Source organism: Artemia franciscana, chromosome 14 (assembly GCF_032884065.1).
Source record: "Artemia franciscana chromosome 14, ASM3288406v1, whole genome shotgun sequence".
In the NCBI taxonomy this organism is placed as follows: Eukaryota; Metazoa; Arthropoda; class Branchiopoda; order Anostraca; family Artemiidae; genus Artemia; species Artemia franciscana.
In genome coordinates, this window is record NC_088876.1 from 12397852 (window position 1) to 12419766 (window position 21915).

At 37.0% G+C, this 21915-nt stretch overlaps 1 protein-coding gene across 9 annotated transcripts in view; it reads left to right on the forward strand.

Moving 5' to 3' along the window:
* Positions 1–21915, forward strand: part of LOC136035321 (protein unc-80 homolog) — a 287805-nt gene that overhangs the window by 148630 nt on the left and 117260 nt on the right. For all 9 annotated transcript variants that reach the window (XM_065717033.1, XM_065717036.1, XM_065717037.1 and 6 more), the window contains 5 exons: positions 8298–8442; positions 13280–13403; positions 15146–15252; positions 16111–16301; positions 20457–20622. In XM_065717033.1, coding sequence (XP_065573105.1) covers positions 8298–8442; positions 13280–13403; positions 15146–15252; positions 16111–16301; positions 20457–20622 — 733 coding nt within the window. The remainder of the gene's footprint in view (positions 1–8297; positions 8443–13279; positions 13404–15145; positions 15253–16110; positions 16302–20456; positions 20623–21915) is intronic.

Here is a 21915-nt window from a genome sequence, read left to right on the forward strand (position 1 = left end):
ACCCGGCTCAATAGTAACCAAAACTCTAAAAATGGAATTTTGATACCAATAGCTACATCAAAAGAATCGCATTTTGATGCATTTTAAATATATAAGTTTCATCAAGTTTAGTCTTACCCATCAAAAGTTACGAGCCTGAGAAAATTTGCGTTATTTTAGAAAATAGGGGGAAACGCCCCCTAAAAGTCATAGAATCTTAACGAAAATCACACCATCAGATTCAGCGTATCAGAGAACCCTACTGTAGAAGTTTCGAGCTCCTATCTACAAAAATGTGAAATTTTGCATTTTATGCCAGAAGGCAGATCACGGATGCGTGTTTATTTGTTTATTTGTTTTTTTTTCTTTTTCCCAGGGGTGATCGTATCGACCCAGTTGTCCTAGAATGTTGCAAGAGGGCTCATTCTAACGGAAATGAAAAGTTCTAGTGCCCTTTTTAATTGACCAAAAAAATTGGAGGGCACCTAGGCCCCCTCCCACGCTAATTATTTTCCCAAAGTCAACGGATCAAAATTCTGAGATAGCCATTTTATTCAGCGTAGTCGAAAAACCTTATAACTATGTCTTTGGGGACGACTTACTCCCCCACAGTCCCCGTGGGAGGGGCAACAAGTCACAAACTTTGACCTGTGCTTACATATAGTAATGGTTATTGGGAAGTATACAGGCGTTTTCAGGAGGATTTTTTTGGTTTGGGGGAGGGGTTGAGAAGAGGGGGATATGCTGGGGGAACTTTCCTTAGAGAATTTGTAATGGGAGAAGAAAATTTTCATGAAGGGAGAGCAGGATATAGGCTACTAGCATTATTTAAAAAAAAAACAATTAAAAAATAAAAGTGAAAAAGCTTTTTCAGCTGGAAGTAAGGAACAGCAATAAAACTTAAAACAAACAGTAATTATTACCCATATGAGGGGCTCACCTCCTTCTAATACCTCGCTCTTTACGCTAAAGTATTTTCAGTAATTTCAACTACTTATTCTACGGCTTTTGTAATTCAGGGGTCATTCTTAATGAATTGGGATAAAATTTAAGCTTTAGTGTAAAGAGCGAGGTACTGACGATGGGGCGAATCCCCTCATATATGTAATAAAAACATGAGAATACAGAAGTTCTTTACGTAAGCTAATTTATAAGTTACGTAAATCTTTTACCAATAAAAAGATTCGTAAAAAATTAAAAGTTCTAGTTGCCTTTTTAATTAGCCAAAAAATCGGGGGGCAACTAGGTTTCGTCCCCCGCTCTTTTTTTTTCTCAAAATCATTCGATCAAAATTATGAGAAAGCCATTTAGCCCCCCTCCCCCCCAAAAAATATGCAAATTTCGTTTTGATTATTCCTCTGCGGAGAGCCAAAATCAAAACATGCATTGATTCAAAAACGTTCATAAATTAAATAAAAAAAACAAGTTTTTTTAACTGAAAGTAAGGAGCGACATTAAAACTTAAAACGCACAGAAATTACTTCGTATATCAAAGGGGCTGCTTCCTCATCAACGCCCCGCTCTTTACGCTAAAGTTTTTTACTGTTTTAAAAAGAAGAATTGAGAAAAAGAGTCAAACTTCAGCGTAAAGAGCGGGGCGTTGGTGAGGAAGCAGCCTCTTTCATATACGAAGTAATTTCTGTGCGTTTTAAGTTTTAATGTCGCTCCTTAATTTCAGTTTAAAAAATCTTGTTTTTTTTATTTAATGTCTGGATTTAATGCATCATCAAACCTAAAAATACTCATTGTTTAACAGCTACTACAGTACAGGAGCTATTGGACTCTCCTCCTGCTAAGGAGTATTGAAGTTCGAGTTTCTCTTTAGGAATGATCACTTCAGTTTCAATTTCGAGTCTTTAACTTCATATAATTTTTCTTGAACGGCTATTTATTTCTTTTCGAATGAAGATTTTTCGCTTTTAAAACATTGATTGCTCCCAATGAAGGTTCAAGTTGGCTCTGGAGTGTGTTAAATTTGTTCACTAGTCTGGTACATTATTAGTGAATCTTCAAAGAAATTGACTTAGCTAAATGAAACTTAAAAATAAATTTCTATATATACCGTCGATTTTGAATTGACTTGTGTATCTTTAGGGATGTACGATTGCGTGACTTTATTCCATTTGAAACTGATAAGCTCAACATACTGTCACACAACACTATGGGCTACCGTTCATTCTTTGCTAGGTTACCTTTGAAAGGACGACCATGATAAAGTTAAATTGGTTTTGGACTAAAATCGGTGATTTAGTGCAAAGTTAGTAGGGGAGAGTCGGGTAAGACGGACCGGGGGGCAAGACGGACCTTTTGTCATTGCTCGACTTGAGCGTCACCTTTTTATCGCTTGTAGAGCTAGAAACAACGGCCATCTAGTGGCAAGTTTCAAAGCGAAGTCTGAGAGTTGAAGCCAATCTTGTCTTCGAGAAAAATATTTTTATTCGTTTTCACATTCTCGAAACCGGCTTTTGAGGTAAATGTTTTTCTTTTCTGGTGTTTCTAATGTCCTGTTTTATACTGTGGTAATTTTTCTTACAAATATGGAGGTCTAGGAGAGTGTGTGAGACATTAATTTTTTTCATTGCAGCGCCATCTTATGTTATAATTTTTAACTATTCCGAAAAAGCAGGTTTAGGGTAAGATGAACCACAGAGACAGCGGGTAAGACGGACCGGTCCGTCTTGCCCCCTATCATCTGGGATCTTTTTCGAAGTTATTATTTTTTACGTATTTTGTGAATAATGTGTTGCATTTATTGTTTCCGCATGTCAATTAGAAATATATTAAGCTGTCTCTCTTTTGCAGAATGGGAAAGTATACTAGGAAAACCACCCGCGGTCTCCACGACCAGGACTTACTGAGAGCAGCTTCTATGCGAGTTAAATCTGGTTCGCCGCTTCGCAAAGTTTCGAAAGAGGTTGGTCTGCCACGAAGCACAGTGCGAAGAGCAGTTGCAAAACTCGACGCAGCAGAAGATCCCCAATCAGTGGAGTTGGCAACTACCTTCAACTTTAAAAGTGTGTTCTCAGCAAACGAAGATACTTCTGAAGGACTATATGATCACGGCACAGCACATGCATCATGGACTTACGAAAAAGGAAGCAGGTCAGCTTGAATATGAATATGCCCAGGCCAAAGGGAAGAATATGCCGAAGAACTGGACTGAAAATAAGTGTGCAGGAAAAGACTGGATGAATAGCTTTATGAGTCGTGTTGGGCTTTCCCTAAGGTCCTCCGAAGCGACAAGCCTTGCCAGAGCCACCAGCTTCAACAGGACGAATGTCAGCGAATTCTTCAATAATTTAGAAGAGCTGCTTATAAAGCACAAGTATCCGCCGAATAGAATATATAATCTTGACGAGACTGGAGTAACCACCGTTCAGAAGACACCAAAGGTGGTTGCAGAAAAGGGATCAAAGCAAGTTGGACGCATTACTTCGGCTGAGCGAGGGACGCTGGTAACAGTCGTAGGGTGTATCAACACAGCTGGCCAGTCAATAGCCCCTTTCTTTGTCTTTCCACGAGTGAACTGGCTTCAAAGTTTTCTCAATGGCACGGCCCCTGGAAGCACAGGAAAATGCCAGCCGTCTGGATGGATGACAGCCGAAATCTTCCCGGATATGATACGCCATCTGATCTCCCAAACCAGTTGCTCGCCCACAAATCGACTTCTGCTGATTATGGATAACCATGATTCGCACGTCTCATTGAGCGTGGTTAATCTTTGCAGAGAAAACGGCATTGACGTCTTAACGCTTCCGCCACATTGCGGTTACAAGCTGCAGCCTCTTGATGTTGCTGTTTATGGGCCATTCAAGCGATACTACAATGAAGCAGCTAACTCGTGGATGATTTCGAACCCAAACAGGAGGATTACCATTTATGAAATTGGAATATTCGTTGGAATCGCTTTTCCAAGAGCTTTCATCATGGAAAACGTACTAAGCGGGTTCCAAAAAACAGGAATATACCCTTTCAATAGGAACGTTTTCCAAGATCACGACTTTCTCAGCGCCTTTGTGACAGACCGACCAGCACCAGAGACGTCTCCCATGACAGGCCAGTCTGCAGTTCCATCAACCAGCCCTGGCAACGAGAGCTTGAATAACGACGTGCTGCCAACTACCAGTAGCTCAGTGATTTCTGCGACTATGCCAGCGACTCCAGAGTCGGTTCGTCCTCACCCTAAGGTGAGTTTCTATGCAAGAGACGGAAAAACGTCTAGGAAAAGAACAAAGTCCAAAATTCTGACGAACACACCTGAAAAAAACAGACTGGAAGAAGAATTTGAGTTGAAAAGAAAAAAATCAGAAAAGAAAGCTCAAAGAAAACGGCCTGAAAAGAGAAACCTCTCCAAACAGCCTGGGAACGGGGAAGACAGCTTCGATGAACATATCGCGCTGGATGATGAAAGTGATGACAGCTTGCATTTGGATGGGTCAGAGGAGGAGGAGTTTCTTGATGGAACCGAACCAAAAAGTGGGGATTTCTTGGTTGTGAAAGTGCCGACCAAGAAGAGCTTCAGGAATTATGTTGGAGTTGTGTGTGATTGTGAATCTGATGGTTTCCAAGTTCAGTTTTGGAAGCGATTAGCTCCATAGAGCAAATTCACGGCAACTGAAGAGATGAGCTTCGTGCGAAAAGAAGAGGTCATCATGAAGCTGCCAAAACCGACCCCTTCGGGCGGAACGACGAGACAGTCGGCTCAGTTCGTTTTTCACGTAGATTTGGCCTCTTACAGTGTTTAAATATAGTTATTTGCTAACTTTTTACTTTTTTACTTACTACTAGTATTTTAAGTATTCGAAATAAAATTGTTTAGAGACAATCAATCTTTTTGAGCAATTGGGTCCGTCTTGCCCAAAGGGCTGGTCCGTCTTATCCTATGGGGTGGGCAAGATGGACCTTTTGACCAACTTCAGTTTTTTTTATCTGGGCCCGGAAATACGGCTGATTTATGTGTGAAGAAGGTTTCTTTACGTAACTCAATGTTTTGGGGACAAGTTAGACACCTTTCGTCAGTCGTTGCTTGTTTCCAACCTCTTCCGCAGACGAAAAACCAAAATGGGGTCCGTCTTACCCGACTCTCCCCTACCCCCTGGGATTTAAGAGCCAAGAATTATTTTTTTTTGCATGTAGGCTTTTATGCAAAATTATGCAAGATGATGAATGAATCAGAGCAGCTAAGGGTAAAGGTATAGAAAAATTTTCTGAGGCAATGATGAACGAAAGCGAAGCACAATGGTATGTTTGGTTAGAAGATATACCACAACAAGTATCACAACGGAACACATATGAGAATGATGGACAACATAATCTGCCGTTAGAAGACAAGTGACAGCGAGGATCACTTAGAATCGTAAACGAAATTGACGCGCAACGAAATCTGTGGTTGGAAGAGAAGCAACAACGAAAATCGCAACGAATCACAGGAGAAAACAAATATTTTAAAATAAATTATCATGTGAAGGGTAAAAAGGGAGGAGGAATTGGATTCACGCCAGAATCTCTTAATTCATTTGAAATTTATTATTTGCGAATTTATGACTTAAAGCTAAAGAATATTATGATATTTATGCTAATGCGTAATTCGAGAATCCCATATATATACAAGCCTACTGTGTATTAAATTCCTGGACTCCTGTTCTTTATATATTGGTACTATATATATTGGTACTATATGTATTGGTACTATATATATATTTTGTATACTAGTAATGGTTGCTCTTGATGAAATCCAAGCTAGAGGTTGACGGAGTATGGCCTTATATCTTAAACCTTTTCTATGGCACTTGGTATTAACCAAGTGACATGTAGCGATCGCAAATTCAATCGGTCTGTCGGTCCCGGTTTTGCTACTTTAGACACTTCCAGGTAAGCTAGAACGATGAAATTTGGCAGGCGTATCAGGGACCTGACTAGATTAAATTAAAAATAGTGGTATTCTCGATTTGACCATCTGGGGGGGGGGGTGAGGGCCCGGTTAATTCGGAAAAAATGAAGTATTTTTAACTTACGAACGGGTGATGGGATCTTAATGAAATTTGATGTTTGGAAGGATATCGTGTCTCAGAACTCTTTTTTTAAATCCTGACCTGATCCGGTAGCATTAAGGGGAGTTGGATGGGGAACCTAAAATCTTGGAAAACGCTTAGAGTGGAGGGATCGGGATGAAACTTGGTGGGGAAATAAGCAGAAGTCCTGTATATGTGATTGACATAACTGGAAACGGTCTGTTCTGTTTGGGGGAGTTGGTGGGGGGGGGGGTTAATTCTGAAAAAACTAGAAAAAATTAGGTATTTTTAACTTACGAAGGAGTGATCGGATCTTAATGAAATTTCATATTTAGAAAGACCTCGTAACTCAGATCTCTTGCTTTAAATCCCGACCGGATCCCGAGTCATTTAGGAGGGGTGTTAGGGGGGGGGGCCAGAAATCTTGGAAAACACATAAAGCGAAGAGATCAGGATGGAACTTGGTGGGGAGAATAAAAACAAGTTCAAGATACGTGAATTACATAACCGGAACTGATCGCTCTGGATCCGATGACATATGGGGGAGTTGGGGGGAGGGCCTAAAATCTTGGAAAACGCTTAATGTGGAGGGATCGGAATGAAACTTGGTGGGAAAATAAGCAGAAGTCCTAGATACGGGATTGACATAACCGGAACGGATCTGCTCTATTTGGGGGAGTTGCGGGGGAGAGTTAATTTTGAAAAATTTGAAAAAATACGGTATTATTAACTTACGAAGGAGTGATTGTATCTTAATGAAAATTCATATTTGGAAGGACCTTGTAACTCAGATCTCTCATTTTAAATCCCGACCGGGTCCAGTGTCATTGGGGGGGGGGAATCTTGGAAAACACTTAAAGCAGAGATTAGGATGAAACTTTGTGTGGGAGGAATGAAACATGTCCAAGATACGTTACTGACATAACCGGACTGGATATTGAAAAGGATCTCGTGCTTTAAAAAACCGGACTGGATATTGAGAAGGATCTCGTGCTTTAGAGCTCTTATTTTAATTCTCGACCAGATCCGGTGACATTAGGAGTTGGAGGGGGAAACTGGAATTCTTGGAAAACGTGAAAATTGAGGTATCTTTATCTTACGAATGGGTGATCGGATCTTAATGGAACTTGATATATAGAAGGATTTTATGTCTCAGATGCTTCTTTTTCAGTTTGAATCGGATCCGGGGACATAGGGGGCTGGAGGAGGGAAACAAAAATCTTGGAAAACGCTTAGAGTGGAGAGATCGGGATGAAACTTGATTGGAAGAATAAGCACAAGTTATAGATACGTGACTGACATAATTGGAACGAATCTGTTCACTTTGGAGGAGGTAGGGGGTGTTAATGTGGAAAAATTAAAAAAATTGAGGAATTTTTAACTTTTTGATATTTAGAAGGAACTCATGTCTCAGAGCTCTTATTTCAAATCCCGACCAGATCTGTTGACATTGGGGGAGTTGGGGGGGACCGGAAGTCTTGGAAAACGCTTAGAGTAGAGAAATCGGGATGAAACTTGGTGGGTAGAATAAGCAAATGTCGTAGATACGTGATTGACGTACTGGATCCACTCTCTTTGGGGGAGTTAGGGGGTGGGGTTCAGTGCTTTGGCGATTTTGGTGCTTCTGGACGTGCTAGGACGATGGAAATTGGTAGGCGTGTTCTTGAGCTGCACAAATTGACTTGATAAAGTCCTTTTCCCCGAATAGACCATCTGGAGGCTGAAGGGAGAGAAAAAGGAGAAAAAATGTGGTATTTATAACTTACGAGTAGGTTATCGGATCTTAATGAATTTTGATATTTAGAAGGACCTCGTGACTCAGAGCTCTTATTTTAAATCCCGACCGGCATTAAGCCTCCGATTTTCCTTTTAAATCAATCTATTGATTCTTAGAATTTTAATAGAGCTCATACCATATGAGCTCTTGGCTCGTCCGGCCTCGTCACAAGTGCCATACGAGCTCTTAGCTCTTGTTAAATAATTGCTGAAAGGCTTCTTTGGCTGGTCGAGTCCCCAATACCAAGACTCAACTTGTGTAAACAATTAATATTCCAGTTCTTATCCATCCATTCATATCCTTTGTTGTTTTCCCAGCAGCAAATATCCGCAGGAAATCCTGAGGTATGTTGCTAAACTAAGTTAACCACTAAACCACTTATTTCTAGAATTCAGTTTAATGTTAGCTCGAAACCAAGAAATTGTATATCATCAACAACCGAAACCCGTTTTTAGTTCACCCTTTAACCAATATTTTCATTGAATTCTGATTATCATCTTCTATTACTTGGTTTATTTTCTTTTTTTAAGCGCCTGGATATAGGAGAGTGGGATGATTCGGTTTCTGTTGGAAGGAAGTTTTCACTAAATCCAACCCGTTGGCTCAAAAGTGGAATTGAGGTCAGAAGTCGAAAAAAGACAGTTATGTCTAAGAGACTTTCTTTTTTTGAACCATGTGAGTAATTTTAAAGTCTTATTGTCTTATTATTATTTTTCAGTTATCTGTATTGTCTCTTTTAAGCTAATATTATTATATTTCATCTTTATGATTCATTATTAGAAACCAAATTAAGGTATTTTAAATAATCACCATATCTCTTTTTTCTTTTTTATGGCAATTGGCGTGTTTAAAATCGTCAGTATTTTCTTTATTTTGCTTGTTTACCATGGAAAATTTTGATTTTTTAAAAATACTTTCATGGTTATGCTTGCCTGAGTGCCATGGGCCTTTTCGGACTGGGATTCGATTCAGTTTAGTGAGTCTGCTCATAAAAATGATTTGTTCTTGCTATCGACAAAAAAAATCTAACTTGTTTCTGATTGCCTAATGTAATTTTAACAAAAATATGGCGTCAACTACTACAGGGTCTCTGCTGATCTACACTCTTTAGTTATTGCAACCCTACTTATCTCATTCAACTCTGGATGAGCAATGGGTCATGACATAGTCTTTCTAATAGAATGAATGGAAGGTCAAGTTATCCTGCTGTAAGTCACAATATTAACATTGTAACAGGATAGCCTGACCATTTAGTTCTCATCTAGCATCGGCCTGTGAAAACCTCGAGATTTATCTCTCAGGCTATTAACCTCTTGAAGAAAAAAATTTTAAGAAATGGTTATTGTTAGACAAAGATTAGTTTGTCCTGAATGCAGACTGAGAGCATTTTCCATCTCAGTTAAATATGAGGGTGCAATTGTTCATTTCATGCAGGAACTGAAAAGCGTGCAAATATTGATGCAGTAAATTCCCACCTTCCCAATGCCTTCGTCATGAAGACGCATTCTCCCCTCTGTAAGCCCCCCAGTCAGACATAGGGCAACACTACTCTTTTTGTTGGCCTTTCTTCTATTCTTTGTACCACCTATAGTAACTTGCACCCCTGCTCACGTGAGGCATCAGTCCAGACCAAACCTTTCTCAAGTCTCCCAAGCGATGAATCAACGCATCAGTTCCCCTTGTTAGAGATGCTGGGTGTCAAACAGAAATGTTTGCATTATTGGAATTAAAAAATAAGCTAGAAGACGCTTTAAAACAAATTTCGATAATTGTTTCTCACTCCCTGTCTACAGTACAACGTAATGATATTCCTCCCCAACTGGATATTCTTAACTCCCCTTTTTTTTCTACTCAGCAAGACGAAGACTAAATCCAAAAATAATTACACTAATCAAGTAGAGGTCAAAAATCCAAAAATAATGTTAGTGACCGGATCTCTCAGGCTGAAAATAATGAAGAATCACCAATTATTCATGAGTTGGCTAATCCCTCTGACCTTGTATTACCTCTGGACAATTATATTTCTACTAATCAGTGTTTTGAAGAAAGTGAAATGTATAACCTGACGAATAATGAAGTCTCTTTGTTTCACATACGTAAATGTGCAAATATGATTTTGACTGGTTTATGCAAAATAGGAGATGACTGTACTTTAGACCCGATCGTTCTCCAAGCAAGTTTACGTCATTGCGTACTTCAAGCAACATTAGCAAAGTGAATAACCTAGATTACAGGACTGCCTCTTCCGCTAATAAAACAAAATACGTTCGTACTTCAACCAAGCTCCAGTAAAAAAAAAATGTGATGTGTAAACATTTTAATCATAATCGCTGTAAATTTCGTACGCAGTGTATGTTTTTCCATATTTGTCGTAATTTTATTTCAGGTAGCTGTAGTTCCATTAAGTGCAGTTTTGACCGTGTGAACCTTTGTCTAGTTTTAGCTTGCATTGATAAATGTTGTAGTTTTGCTCATACATCACCAGCAGCTGAGGTTAAGTTTCCTTCCTTGGACCCTGTTCAAGGGCCCCTGTCCAAAGATAAAAAATTGTATGAGTCACCCATCTCCCTTCCAACGTCCTTTTTTATTGCACCGCACTCAAGCAAAATTCTCGCATCGAAGTTCATCAGACACAGCTTAGCAATTAAGAAACCCTCCCCAAGTACGAACTCCCTTCCCTTAACCTTTTTTACCTCCTCCCCCTCCCCGCATACAGAAGTCCTATTTCCTCCCCCTTACAGTATGTCACCCTATACCCTCCCTACTCTGCCGCAAATCAGCAGTTTCTTGACAGACATGAATCACTCTCCCCACCATGGCAATTACTAAGTAACAGCCGTTTAACAGATCATCTCCATTCTGCTGCGATTCTCAGCCAAACTAACAATATCCCCGTTGAAAAAGAGTGCTCTCCTTCCCCAGACCCACGCTCCTCTTACTCCCTTCTGGCTCTCACAAATAGCAAACAACTGCTCGCTTTAGTAACCGTTTTACTTTTTCTAAGTTCCTTGTTACGAACGGTGAACGCCTGAATTTTGAGAGTAACCGAACTAGAGATCCTTTCCCAATTACACAAAATTGATGTAATTGCTGTAACAGAGGTCCAAGCACAGAACCCTGATCTTTTAAAAATCAATAACTGCCCCCAATCTTTAAAACTTCGTCTTCATGACCACCCCCTAGGTAAAAAGGAATATTATTATTTGTACGTGACTATCTCTTCCCTAAATTAATCCATGCTCCCAACTTTTCAGATTATGATGAAATCATTTGGGTAAGTGTGAGACCCAAAGTCTTACCTTGCCCTTTTAATTGGATTGTTTTTTGCTGCTTTTATTATTCCCAAATCAAAAGGCTGCACAAAGACAGTGGTTTCTCCAGCAACTAAACAGTAGTGCCAACTTTGTCCTCTGCAAATTCCCAAACGCCGGTATTTTCCTAGTAGGTGATGCCAATGACCTAAAGCTAAATTTCTAGGTACTAATTTGAAATTAGAGACGAATCACTTTTTTTATGCAAAGGTACAACCTTTTTTTTTAATTTAATCTTGTTATTCAGGCTTCATATGTGATATGGTTGTAAAATAGTGATCTTTAACCTTGGTAAAGTCATGAAAACTTAAAAAAAATTCCTTCGTGTGCCTTCTTTATTTTTCTGTTGCCCATTTATATATTTTATTTTAGTTGTGTTTATCTTGAAATGTTTTCTTCCGTTTTTCGTCCAGTGCACGTTTTACAGAATAACGTTGCTCGGTCGTTATATGGTCTACTTTTCTGGTATTCGGTAAGAAACACAAATGGGTGTTTAAGGATATTGCCAGTTGCTGGACTACGGGCATTCTGCACAATTTTATTCATATTTATGCTGTAAAACCCTATACACCCTGCATGTGTTGAGAGCTTAATGTACTCGAGATCTTCGGTTCATGATTAGGACGTTCAGACCTCTAGTGATGTTAAATCGGTCGTCTCAACGACGTCAATGTTTTTTTATCCTTCATAGGGGGATTAAGAGTTAGAACCATCCCGATCAAAATATAAGTAATATTTGTGACATTTCCTCGTTTAAGAAAGTAATTAAGGAAATTCTTTTTAGAGAATTTTATTTTTAAATATTTTTCTGTTTTAGAGGCGCGATTTTTTTGGGGTTGAGCTCCCAAATTTTTTTTTTACAATATAGTGTGAAATTCGGCGTAATTTTTCTGATATTTATTTATAAGGCTTGTGGTTTCGAGGAGGAAATGTGATTTTTTTAGTCACCATGTTTTATTGTTTCAGTTTATGTAATTTACCACCTATTAGACAAGTTTTCTAACTTCTCTGATTTTCCGTTGAACTGATGGCTCTTTTTTTGTATTAATAAATTTCCCTCTATTTGTCTCTCTCACAATAGAAGCAGCACAAAATATTTGCTCATTTTCCTTCTGTTTTTGATTAATCTGATGCTACTAGTTGTGCTTTGGTTCCTCGCCGTACACTTTTTGTCTATGATTCAAAATTAGCTAATATCCAACCAACTCTTCGCTGACTGAAGGATTATAAATTCCAGACACCTCATCAAATACAGTAGTATCAGACTTTCATATGAATCTAGCTAAATCGATTTAAAACAGTGTAAATTAAATAAGTGCTTCCATTGACTGTGTATGCTCGTTCGAATGAGCGTCTATTAATGGTGAAACATCTTAACTCTCATTGAGACTTCTGGTTAATACAGAATTAGTTATAAGGGAGGGGATGGAGGTAGAAATTGATAGAGAATCTCTCCTAAGTTCTAGGAATATTTCTGGTCTAGGCTGTTATAATGAAAGTAAAGAGTAACATTAAACCCCAAAGTGAGTTGAATTTATTCCGTATAGAAAGGAGGATGCTCTTGCCTCATCCCTAACCTCTTTTTTTGTGAACAGAGAAGCTTCAGAGGATGCTCATTTGATGGGACATTGAGAGTTCTAGCCTTTTTTGAAGTCGAAATTGAGTGGAGACCAACCAGCCCTTGTCCTAAGACTATTTTCATATACATTCCTTCTGGTACCCTTTAGGTACCTAAGGGGTCTAATCTGAAGGACATTTTGAGGTGCCTATTTTGTGCTTCCTCTATGGCTACTCTATTTTGCGTGTGGGAATTTTGTTATGGGGAAGAATTATCCGGGGAGGGGTATTTTCCTCCGGGGGAATTCTCCGCAAGGAGGAATTTTCTGGGGGAAACATCCAGCACCGTTGAAGGTCGCTGCATCATTTTGATTGAACAACGTTCAATGAATCCGCCGTTTTTCTATTAAAACCATTTTGGAAGCTGCTGTTTCTTGTAGATTATACACTTATCGTATCACTATAGATATTTTTTTTCTACTTATTAAAATAGATATCTTAAAATTTTGATGGTCATCTAATCTACATGATGACCTCTGGATAGAAACACTGCATTTGAAACACATTGCTCTCTGCTAAGTCACTGCTGTCGCATTAGCTATGAGAGAAACTTGTAGCCAGCTGAGATAAACTTTATTTTATAGCCAGCTGGTTCAGAAGAGTGCATCGCTCAAGAAACGAACGGTCAATTCCTATGTACGACATTTCATCTTCTACGTCCTTTGCCAACTCAACATCTGCTAAAATTGTAAGAAGATCTTCAACAAAGTAAGGCCCTTCAATTTTTTTTATTTACAATTCAATAATTAAGGCAGAAAGCAGGTTAAGCTAAAATAAGTATTTTCATATGATATTTGGTTCCATCTCAAATAGGAAATAAAATAAGTTGTTCTTCTTTTTGCTCTTTGGGGAACCTGTTAAGTAAAATCAGATTAGTTCTTTTTTTTTACGGTAGTACATAGGGAAATTTAAACTTGAAACAGCAGAAATTATTCCTTTGAAAAAAAACACTCTCACAATTGCAATTACCATTATTAGTTAGGTAAGTTAATTATTCTTTAAATATATGCTTGATGCGGTCAAATTAAGCAAATATTTATTGTGGAGAGTTAGTAGAGATTCTAACCATCTAATAATAATAATAATAATAAAAAGATAAAAAGAAGCTTGAGACTAAGTATTAGTCTCAAGCTTCTCATACTAATACTAAGTATTAGACTAAGTATTAGTCTCAGTTTTAGGCCACAATTTATTTCCGTTTTTTAGTAACAGTTCTGGCTCTTCATGATTTATAGGCTAATCTATTTAGCAAGTATATGATCTCCGATATGATCGGAGATCAGCACCGCCGGTAGGGACTTTAAAGTCTAATGCCGTATCCTTTACCTTTTTTTTTACCTATTTAGCAAGTGTTTTTGTATTTTTTTTTTTATTTTTTTTTAAGTGTTGGATCAATATTTGATAGGTTTTGATTGTAAGTGTTATCATTTGTTTTTTCTTTATATTATATTGTAGCGTACTCCTCATTTTTTGAGGGAAATAAAGAAAATAAATAAATAAAAATAAAAATTAAGCTCAACGGGGAAAATATATTTCGTTAATAGCCACTTCCTCCAACTTCTTTCAGCTTTACTCTTTGAAACCTCTTCCGCCATTCCGTTCTCTTTAAAGCTTCCTTTTTTGAGATCTTCCATGAAATCGAAAAAGTTTTGGATGAGTTTAATTATTTAATAGAAATTTAATGAGGATTCCCCCACCTGTTTTTTCCCACTACCTTATTATGTTTCCTAGGATCTGCTAAGTAGAATCATTCTTAGGATACGAGCTATTTGCCCTTAGGAGATATCCAAGTCATCTTGGCCACTTTGAGAGCATAAAATGTGAATGACAGAGTATTTCCTTCTATCGTTATTAAGCTTTTGTAACTAAGCTTAAAATGTGTCTTAAAAAATATCAAGAAATGTTTTCTTCCGATGCTTCTTGAGTTTCTGACTTAGCCACTGAGCGTTATAAGGACGAGAATGTATAAACACAGAGCATTTCACATTACTTGACACGGGAATATGCGCGCTCCGTTATTGTTGCTTTGACCTTCCCTTTTCAATAAAAAAGTATAGGTCTTTTATTTACAAGGAAAGAGTGATTAAAACATAAAACCCCCAAAAATACAATTTGTCTTCATACCCATATAGGTTTGAAACGTTTTGATTTAAGACTGAAAGTTGCCCCGCATATTTTTAGACATTATTCTAATATGTAGTTCAAATAATATCATAGCCCCTCCAGCCCCTTCTTCAAATTTGGTGGTAGTTTTTGCTTGTTTTTAGTTTTAATCGTTCTGATTGGGGGTTAGTCTTTACAAGGTACATACTAATGTGCAAGGATTCTAGAAAAACTAAAGTAACTAGAACTTTATCATATATATATATATATATATATATATATATATATATATATATATATATATATATATATATATATATATATATATATATATATATTTCTTTTAGGGCAAGTGCATCTTTGCAAAAAGCAAGACAAAGAGTGGAAATGCATTTAGCGAAGATCAAATTAAACAGATTACGCAAGAATGATGGAACAAAATTTGCTACTCCAGGTAAGCAAAAATAGAGCTATTAAACGATACCGGGATCTTTTTTTTTCTTTTTTTAATGTTGATATAATTCAACAATCAACAGAGAAAGAACAAAAAAAGAGTCAATACCGTTTTCAATATTAGTATAATAATATTCTGGCTGAAGAAACAATTTTCTTTTTTCTTTTTTGTGTTTGTTGAAGTGTTTGATTGGCTTTAAGGGGGCTACATGTTTAACATGAAACAGAGAATAAACAGAAAATTCAAGCGTTACCTTTAGAAAATTAAGTTATTGGTTCTGGATTTCCGGAAAATTCTAGCAGGGGAAACAATTTATTAACTTTGGAAAATTCAGTTCACTCTGCTCTGCTGCCCGATTCTTTGTATGCCTTGGATTCAGGGCGTAATTTTCTACGGGGAAGGTGGGCAACTGTACCCTCCAGACCCAATTTTGCCCCCTCCCAGACCTCAGTTTGCCCCCCCCCCCGGAAATTTAATTTATGCAAAGAATTTTGTCAAAATTAAGATAAGCTTGCATAATTCAAGTATTCATAGAAACAGGTCAGTTTTCTTTAGTATATCTTGCCTTTATGGTAATTTTATGGTAACTCATTTTTTGAGTTATAATATAAGAAAAGAATTATAATTTTGAACTTAGTAGACACGTGCGGTTATACCTGTGGTCCAGAGGCAAGGGCCAATGTTTTCATGTAATTTAATATGGGTTTACGGTAGTCAAGTGAAGTCCAAGCAAAGTGTTGGTGGGGGGCGAAAGACCATTGCTGTGAATTTGTTTTTTTTTTTATTCAAGTGAAGGTTTCCAAACCACTCTGTACATCCTTTTGGTTTTTCTGAAATATCTTTTTTGTTTTTTTACAGATCCGAGCAGAAGGAATTCGATTGACATGGAATCATTGCAGCAAGATGCAGAATTAGAAAATTCTCTTCCGCGGAAAATAGTTTCTAAAGAGCTTTTAATTGAGGGAATGATGAGGTTGGAATTTCTGCTGAGCTCTACAGCCCCAGGATCGATCCCAGAACCACATGTTATTGCTGCTGTACTTGAGCTGGTATTAATTTCCATAAACTCGAATTCTTTTCAGATATGTGAAAGTTTGTGATATTGAACAATGTCTAAATATCGTTGTACTGAAAGCATGCAACCTAGGGTGCCCTTATGAGTTATTATCATTAGTTATAGCGAATTTTTGTGAAAATCATAAGAATAATTCCGTTTCAAATAAAGCACTAAGTAGATAAAGTATTTTTGTAGTACTATTATATGAGGTGGGAGAGGGGCTTGTAGGTTTGGCTTGGGCATTAACATGCCCGCCAATGTAAACTGAACGGACTACCAACATCTCTGTTGTTGGGAAACTGAACATGATTTTCTAAAAAAAAAAAAGAAATAATCAAAGACAATGACTAATGCTTTAAAACGTCATTCAGAAATCTTCCCCTTTACTGAGTTTTACATACAAAGCAGATTACGTGATGAAGATTGGCAATCACTTCATGTGAATAGTCAATTTCGCCCGTATTTGTGATTCATTTGAAATTTTTCACCGTTCAAATGGAAGATAATTGTCACCACTACAAAGTTAAATTAATAATGTGTGTCTCGGAGGAATATTCAAGGTCAGGATCAAGACATCGTCAATATTGTAAATTGGTTATTTATTGACTTTAGGGAAACTAATCCGTCTATTGATTGCAGAGGACCTCGTTCCCTAAAGTATGTTAAAAATTTCCCTTAATCATGACTACCCTCCTCCCCCCCCCCTTCAAGGCCCATGCTTGCGAAGGCTTATGAGTCTGTAGAGTCCTTAGGTAAAAATTTGCTGTTGGGTTTCTGTAAGATTCTTTAATTTTTAATAAAGAATTTTATACTTTGCGTCAAAAGCTTAATTTGAATTTGTTTTTTACTAATATAGGTGGAAAAAAACGGTCATGGTAACAAATATTGATTGTTTTCATGTAGGTAACCTTAAGCCTAGATAAAAATCACTTTTGTTTCATTTATTTTGAGTTTGGTGGCAAGAAAAACTGTTCATTAGTTAGCTATTGTGCTGCTAATCTTAACGCAATAAACTTCGGAGAGGTCATTAGGAAATTCAAATTTCTGCCCTTCGTAAGAGTCAAAAGTATTGGAGGGCAGTTGGTCCTCTTCCACGCCCATTGTAAGTACTCTCTCCTAAAGAAATCCGATCAAATTTTGGGATTGCCATTTTGTTCAAATTTTGCCACTTTGTTCAGGATATGATATGATCCCCCACAGCTCCTAGGGCAAGGACTGTAAGCTGCGTAAGTTACCCGTTGTTTACATATAGGGTTTTTTATTTGTAGGGGGGGGGGCATATTTCGTCCCTGGTCTCAAAAAAGGCTTAGGGTATTAAGTTGAAATTTTCAGGGGATGTGAAGGGGGATGTTACAATAAAATCAAAACACACCATTTGCATGCTGATTGTCAAAAGGGCTTATCAGAAATGCCTTAGAAACAGTTGAGGGGGATGTTGAAAAATGGTGGAAGGGTAACCAGTCCTCGCCAATTCCGTTTTAGCTTACCTCCCCTAAAGACTTCCGATCAAAATTACCGATTTTGTTGAAATAGTCTAATGGTCAAATAAATTTGCTTCCGGGGATGACAGTCCTTGCCAAAACCCTTGGGGCAAGGGCTGTAAGTTATGCAACTTGCTTGTCGTTTTACATAGGGCTGGTTATTGGGAAAGGGAGGGGTGGGTGTTTTTGGTCCTGGGTCTCCAAAACGCTTAGGGCATCAAGGTAAAATCTTACAGAGATGTTGAGCAAACTACAAACACATTATATGCATTCTGGTTGTCGGAAGGGTATGGCCTATCAGCAATATCTCAGGAACACTGATGTGTTTTAAGTAGAAACTTTTAGTGCATGTTGAGGGGGATGTTGAAAAGTAGCTGGAGGGCAAGTAGCCCCCACCCCACTCTTTTTAAGTCTCAGTCCCCTAAATGTAGGTTGAAATTTTCTTCAAAATAGTGAAAAGTTCATCTAACTTTTTCTCCGGGGATGCGGTGCCCCTATAGTCCCCTGGGTAAGGATTGTAAATTATATAGCTTTCTTATTATTTACACATAGGATTTATCACTGTAAAAGGGGGAATGTATAATGCTAGTTATTTTTTCAGAATTGCCGAAAGGTCTTGTCATTTGCACTTTACTGAAAACAAGATATATTTGAAACTGAGTTTTTGTAACTTTAACATTGACAAAGTAAAAAAGAACGGTCGTTAAATAAAATTTTGAATCTTGAATTGCTGAGTTTTCTAACAATTAATATCTTTTTATATCTAACACTTAGTTCATTTTCATTAGTTCTTTGCAGTCAGATTGATTATTCTAGTGACTTAGTTTTTTATTTTCGTTGACGTTTGGAAAAACTTAAGAACACTGTTAAAGATACAAATAGTTATCAATGAAACGCAAGTAACGTAATAGACTTTAACAGGTTTATGATGAAAAGGGAGAGTAGTAGCCAAAATCCTATGTGTAGTAATTTCTGTTAGTTTTAAGATTGACTTAAGTGTTCATTTTAATTTTTAGTTATTTTAGGATTTTATTATTCCTATATATCAGTACTTCTTACCTTTATGTTTGATGTGATAATTTATTTTAGTTTTGTTCGTATTGGGTTTCAATTATACTTTGACAGTGATTTCTGGTCGTTTGAAGTTTGAATTATTATAGGGGTTTATTTATGTTCGTCGTAAGGTTTAAATGGCTTAAATGGCTTCTTTAGTTTTCTTTGAAAAACGCTTTTTCAGAAAGTTCTTTTTTAAATTAATTATTGAATAATACATCTTTCTGATGTAAGAGCCTTTTAATGGTAATTCTCTTATTGAAGTAAATGCATATCATATGCATTTGAAACCAAAGTGCTAAAAAAAAATTTCTTTTCTTTTCTTTTTTTTTCTTTTTTTCTTTTTTCTTTTTTTTGAAGTTAGCATGCCGAAAATAAATTAGTCAATAATGTTTTATGTCTAATTCAAACAATACAATTAATAAAAAAAACTTAAATTAACAATAAGATTTTCCAAGCATGCATAACATGGACGTATTCAGAAATTAGATTGGGAGGGGGGACTAAGACTCCATCGGTTTTCAAAATGGCCGTGGGAGGACTATATGACTGTTTGATTAATCATTCAAGCAAAACTAAGTAATCCAAGTCGCTACAGTTACTCAAGTAAGTATTTAAAACTACAAATTCAATATTGTTCAACAAATATTTTTAAGCAGTCAAAATAAACAATCGAATCGATGAAATTACCATGTTTCTGGTAGTATTTTTAACACATTTTTGCAACATGAGAGACTTCTTGGAGGACCTTCAGTCCCTGACCCCCGCCTCCTCAATGGGTATATGGGTGTGTTGTAGAATTCACTAAAACCTTCATCACCAAAGCTTGCTGTTTTTCGATATGTGTCCTTAACTCTTATGGACGTTTCCACGACCTTTCTTAGGACTTCTTTAAACCCAAAAATAGAGCATTGATTTTTTATCATCCATATCAATTTGGATCCTTTATGTGTTTAAAGCAAGTCTTTGTCTGATTTATCTCGCTACCTTTTATAGATGGAAGGACTGAAGATTGCAAAAAACTAAAACAGGGGAGGGGAGGGGGCTTCTGACTTACACGGAACTATCGATAAAAAAGCTATTAAAATTAAAACAATTGCTCAAGTAGCAAAGTGGTAATTTTCCATCATGTGTTTTGCAAAATTCAAAATGAAAAGTGGAATTTATCTAATCACTTAAGTACGTGTAATTTTGAGAATAGCCTCTGTCAACATAATTGTGCTTTGAAAGGAGGGGGGTGATATCAGGTTGCACATTCAGAATTGATCAAAGTTTACGCACAAACCACTTTACAGGTGTTCCACAACTTTTGCTCGATACTTTAGTATGTTTCTGTATCTACCAAGAAAAGTCACACTAAAATCCAAAACATAAATCATTGATAATTGGAAAATCTGGCATTCATTCCATAGGCTGTTTAGCATTCATCAGTCGTGCTCAGTGTTGTGCTTTCTCTGTGACCCCCTCTTTCCCACTGAATTATCTAACATGAAATTCACTCAAACTAAACAAAATAAAATAAAAAATTTTCTTCTTAAATCAGTTTTTCAGAATTTGTGTTTTCGTAAGGGTTGCTTTCTTTTTGTTTTTGCGGATACAGTCTTTCATTTTAGCCGTCTGCTCCTGTAATCTCCCGTGTGTGCTTCCTGTTTGAATGTGCTTTGCTAGTAAGACGCTGCATTTGTGGTCACTGGCCGTCTTGGATGAAGTCAAATTCTCAGTTTTCAGCGTCTTTTAGGAGTGTTGCTGATCCAGCTTATCGTGCAAGTAGCTGTTCAGGTAACTGTTCACATTTAAGCTTTTAGGTAACTGCCTACATGATGATAACCCCCCTTAAAAGCACTTTTTGCTGTATTTCTTACAATGCACAGATCTGATTTTTTGCTTTTTATACTTAGCTAAAACTTTTCTTTTTTTCTTTTTCTTGCAACACTGACGACTGAGCAACAAAGTATTATAGTAATAATGAAGGTCAATATCTATCATTTGGAGGATAATGACTCAAACCAGCGCAAAATAGGAAGGCACGTTTCCTGTTAAGAAACCGGAGAAACTAAAATATAAAAGCAGAACAAACATTGAAATGAATATTACTGTACTGTTTTTTAATTATTCTTAATGTATAAATTTCAGTTATTTAGCAATTACTTTGGGTTTTGGCAAAGTGTCAATACAAATTCGGTAGATCCTTGCATTGCATCTGTAACAGCTGTTGTAACAGCGCTGCTCAAAATTTGTTTGTTTCAGTGAAACAGTTATGTTCTGGGCACGTTAATCAGATCTACCAAAATAAAAATAAATAAGTTTCCTCTTTCTAAGATACTTCGCGCATCATTTGTTTTGTAACATTCTTGGTCTAATCCAAAGATTTTGCAGAACAAGAAAATAAGATGGAACGAGAAACACGTCAAGCTGGGACCAATACCTGAATTATTATTATTTCATTATTATACATTTAGGTTCTTACAATCCCTGTTCTAATCATCGAGCTCTCTCAGTCATTTCGTTGCTATCTTTATTCCATAATTCTTTTTTAATATTCATGTCTAATCGAAAGATTGGATTCAAATTTTCAAGAATTGTTAAAATTTTGAAACACACTCAATTTCTTTAATTAATTTTCCCGTTTCCCCTTTTTTCTTTTCTTTTTTCTAGTTAGTTCCCACGGAAATAAGTCATCATGGCCAAATCACGTACCTTGTTATGTTTTCTGTAGGCTCTTACAGTCTTTATCTAATCATTATGCGCCGTTGCTTTATTAATGTTAAAAAGGGGGGAAGATGTCCTCGATGCAGAATATCGTAGTTCAAGCAACTTTTCATATATTTCAAGCCAATGGATTTTCTTAGTTATTCAAGGAAAAGAGCTGTAAGTTTCCTACACAAGGGTTTCAGATAAGGGGATTCTAATATGTTGTATATCTTATATGTCGATCGGACTCTATTTTTAGGAGTTACGGGCTACTGTGTTTCTTAGCATGGGACGTGATCGTCTCTTACTAGGTTGCTAGCTATAGCTGCAACCCGGATATAGTTTTGGCCATTTACTCCTCCCAGACTAATCTGGAGCTTC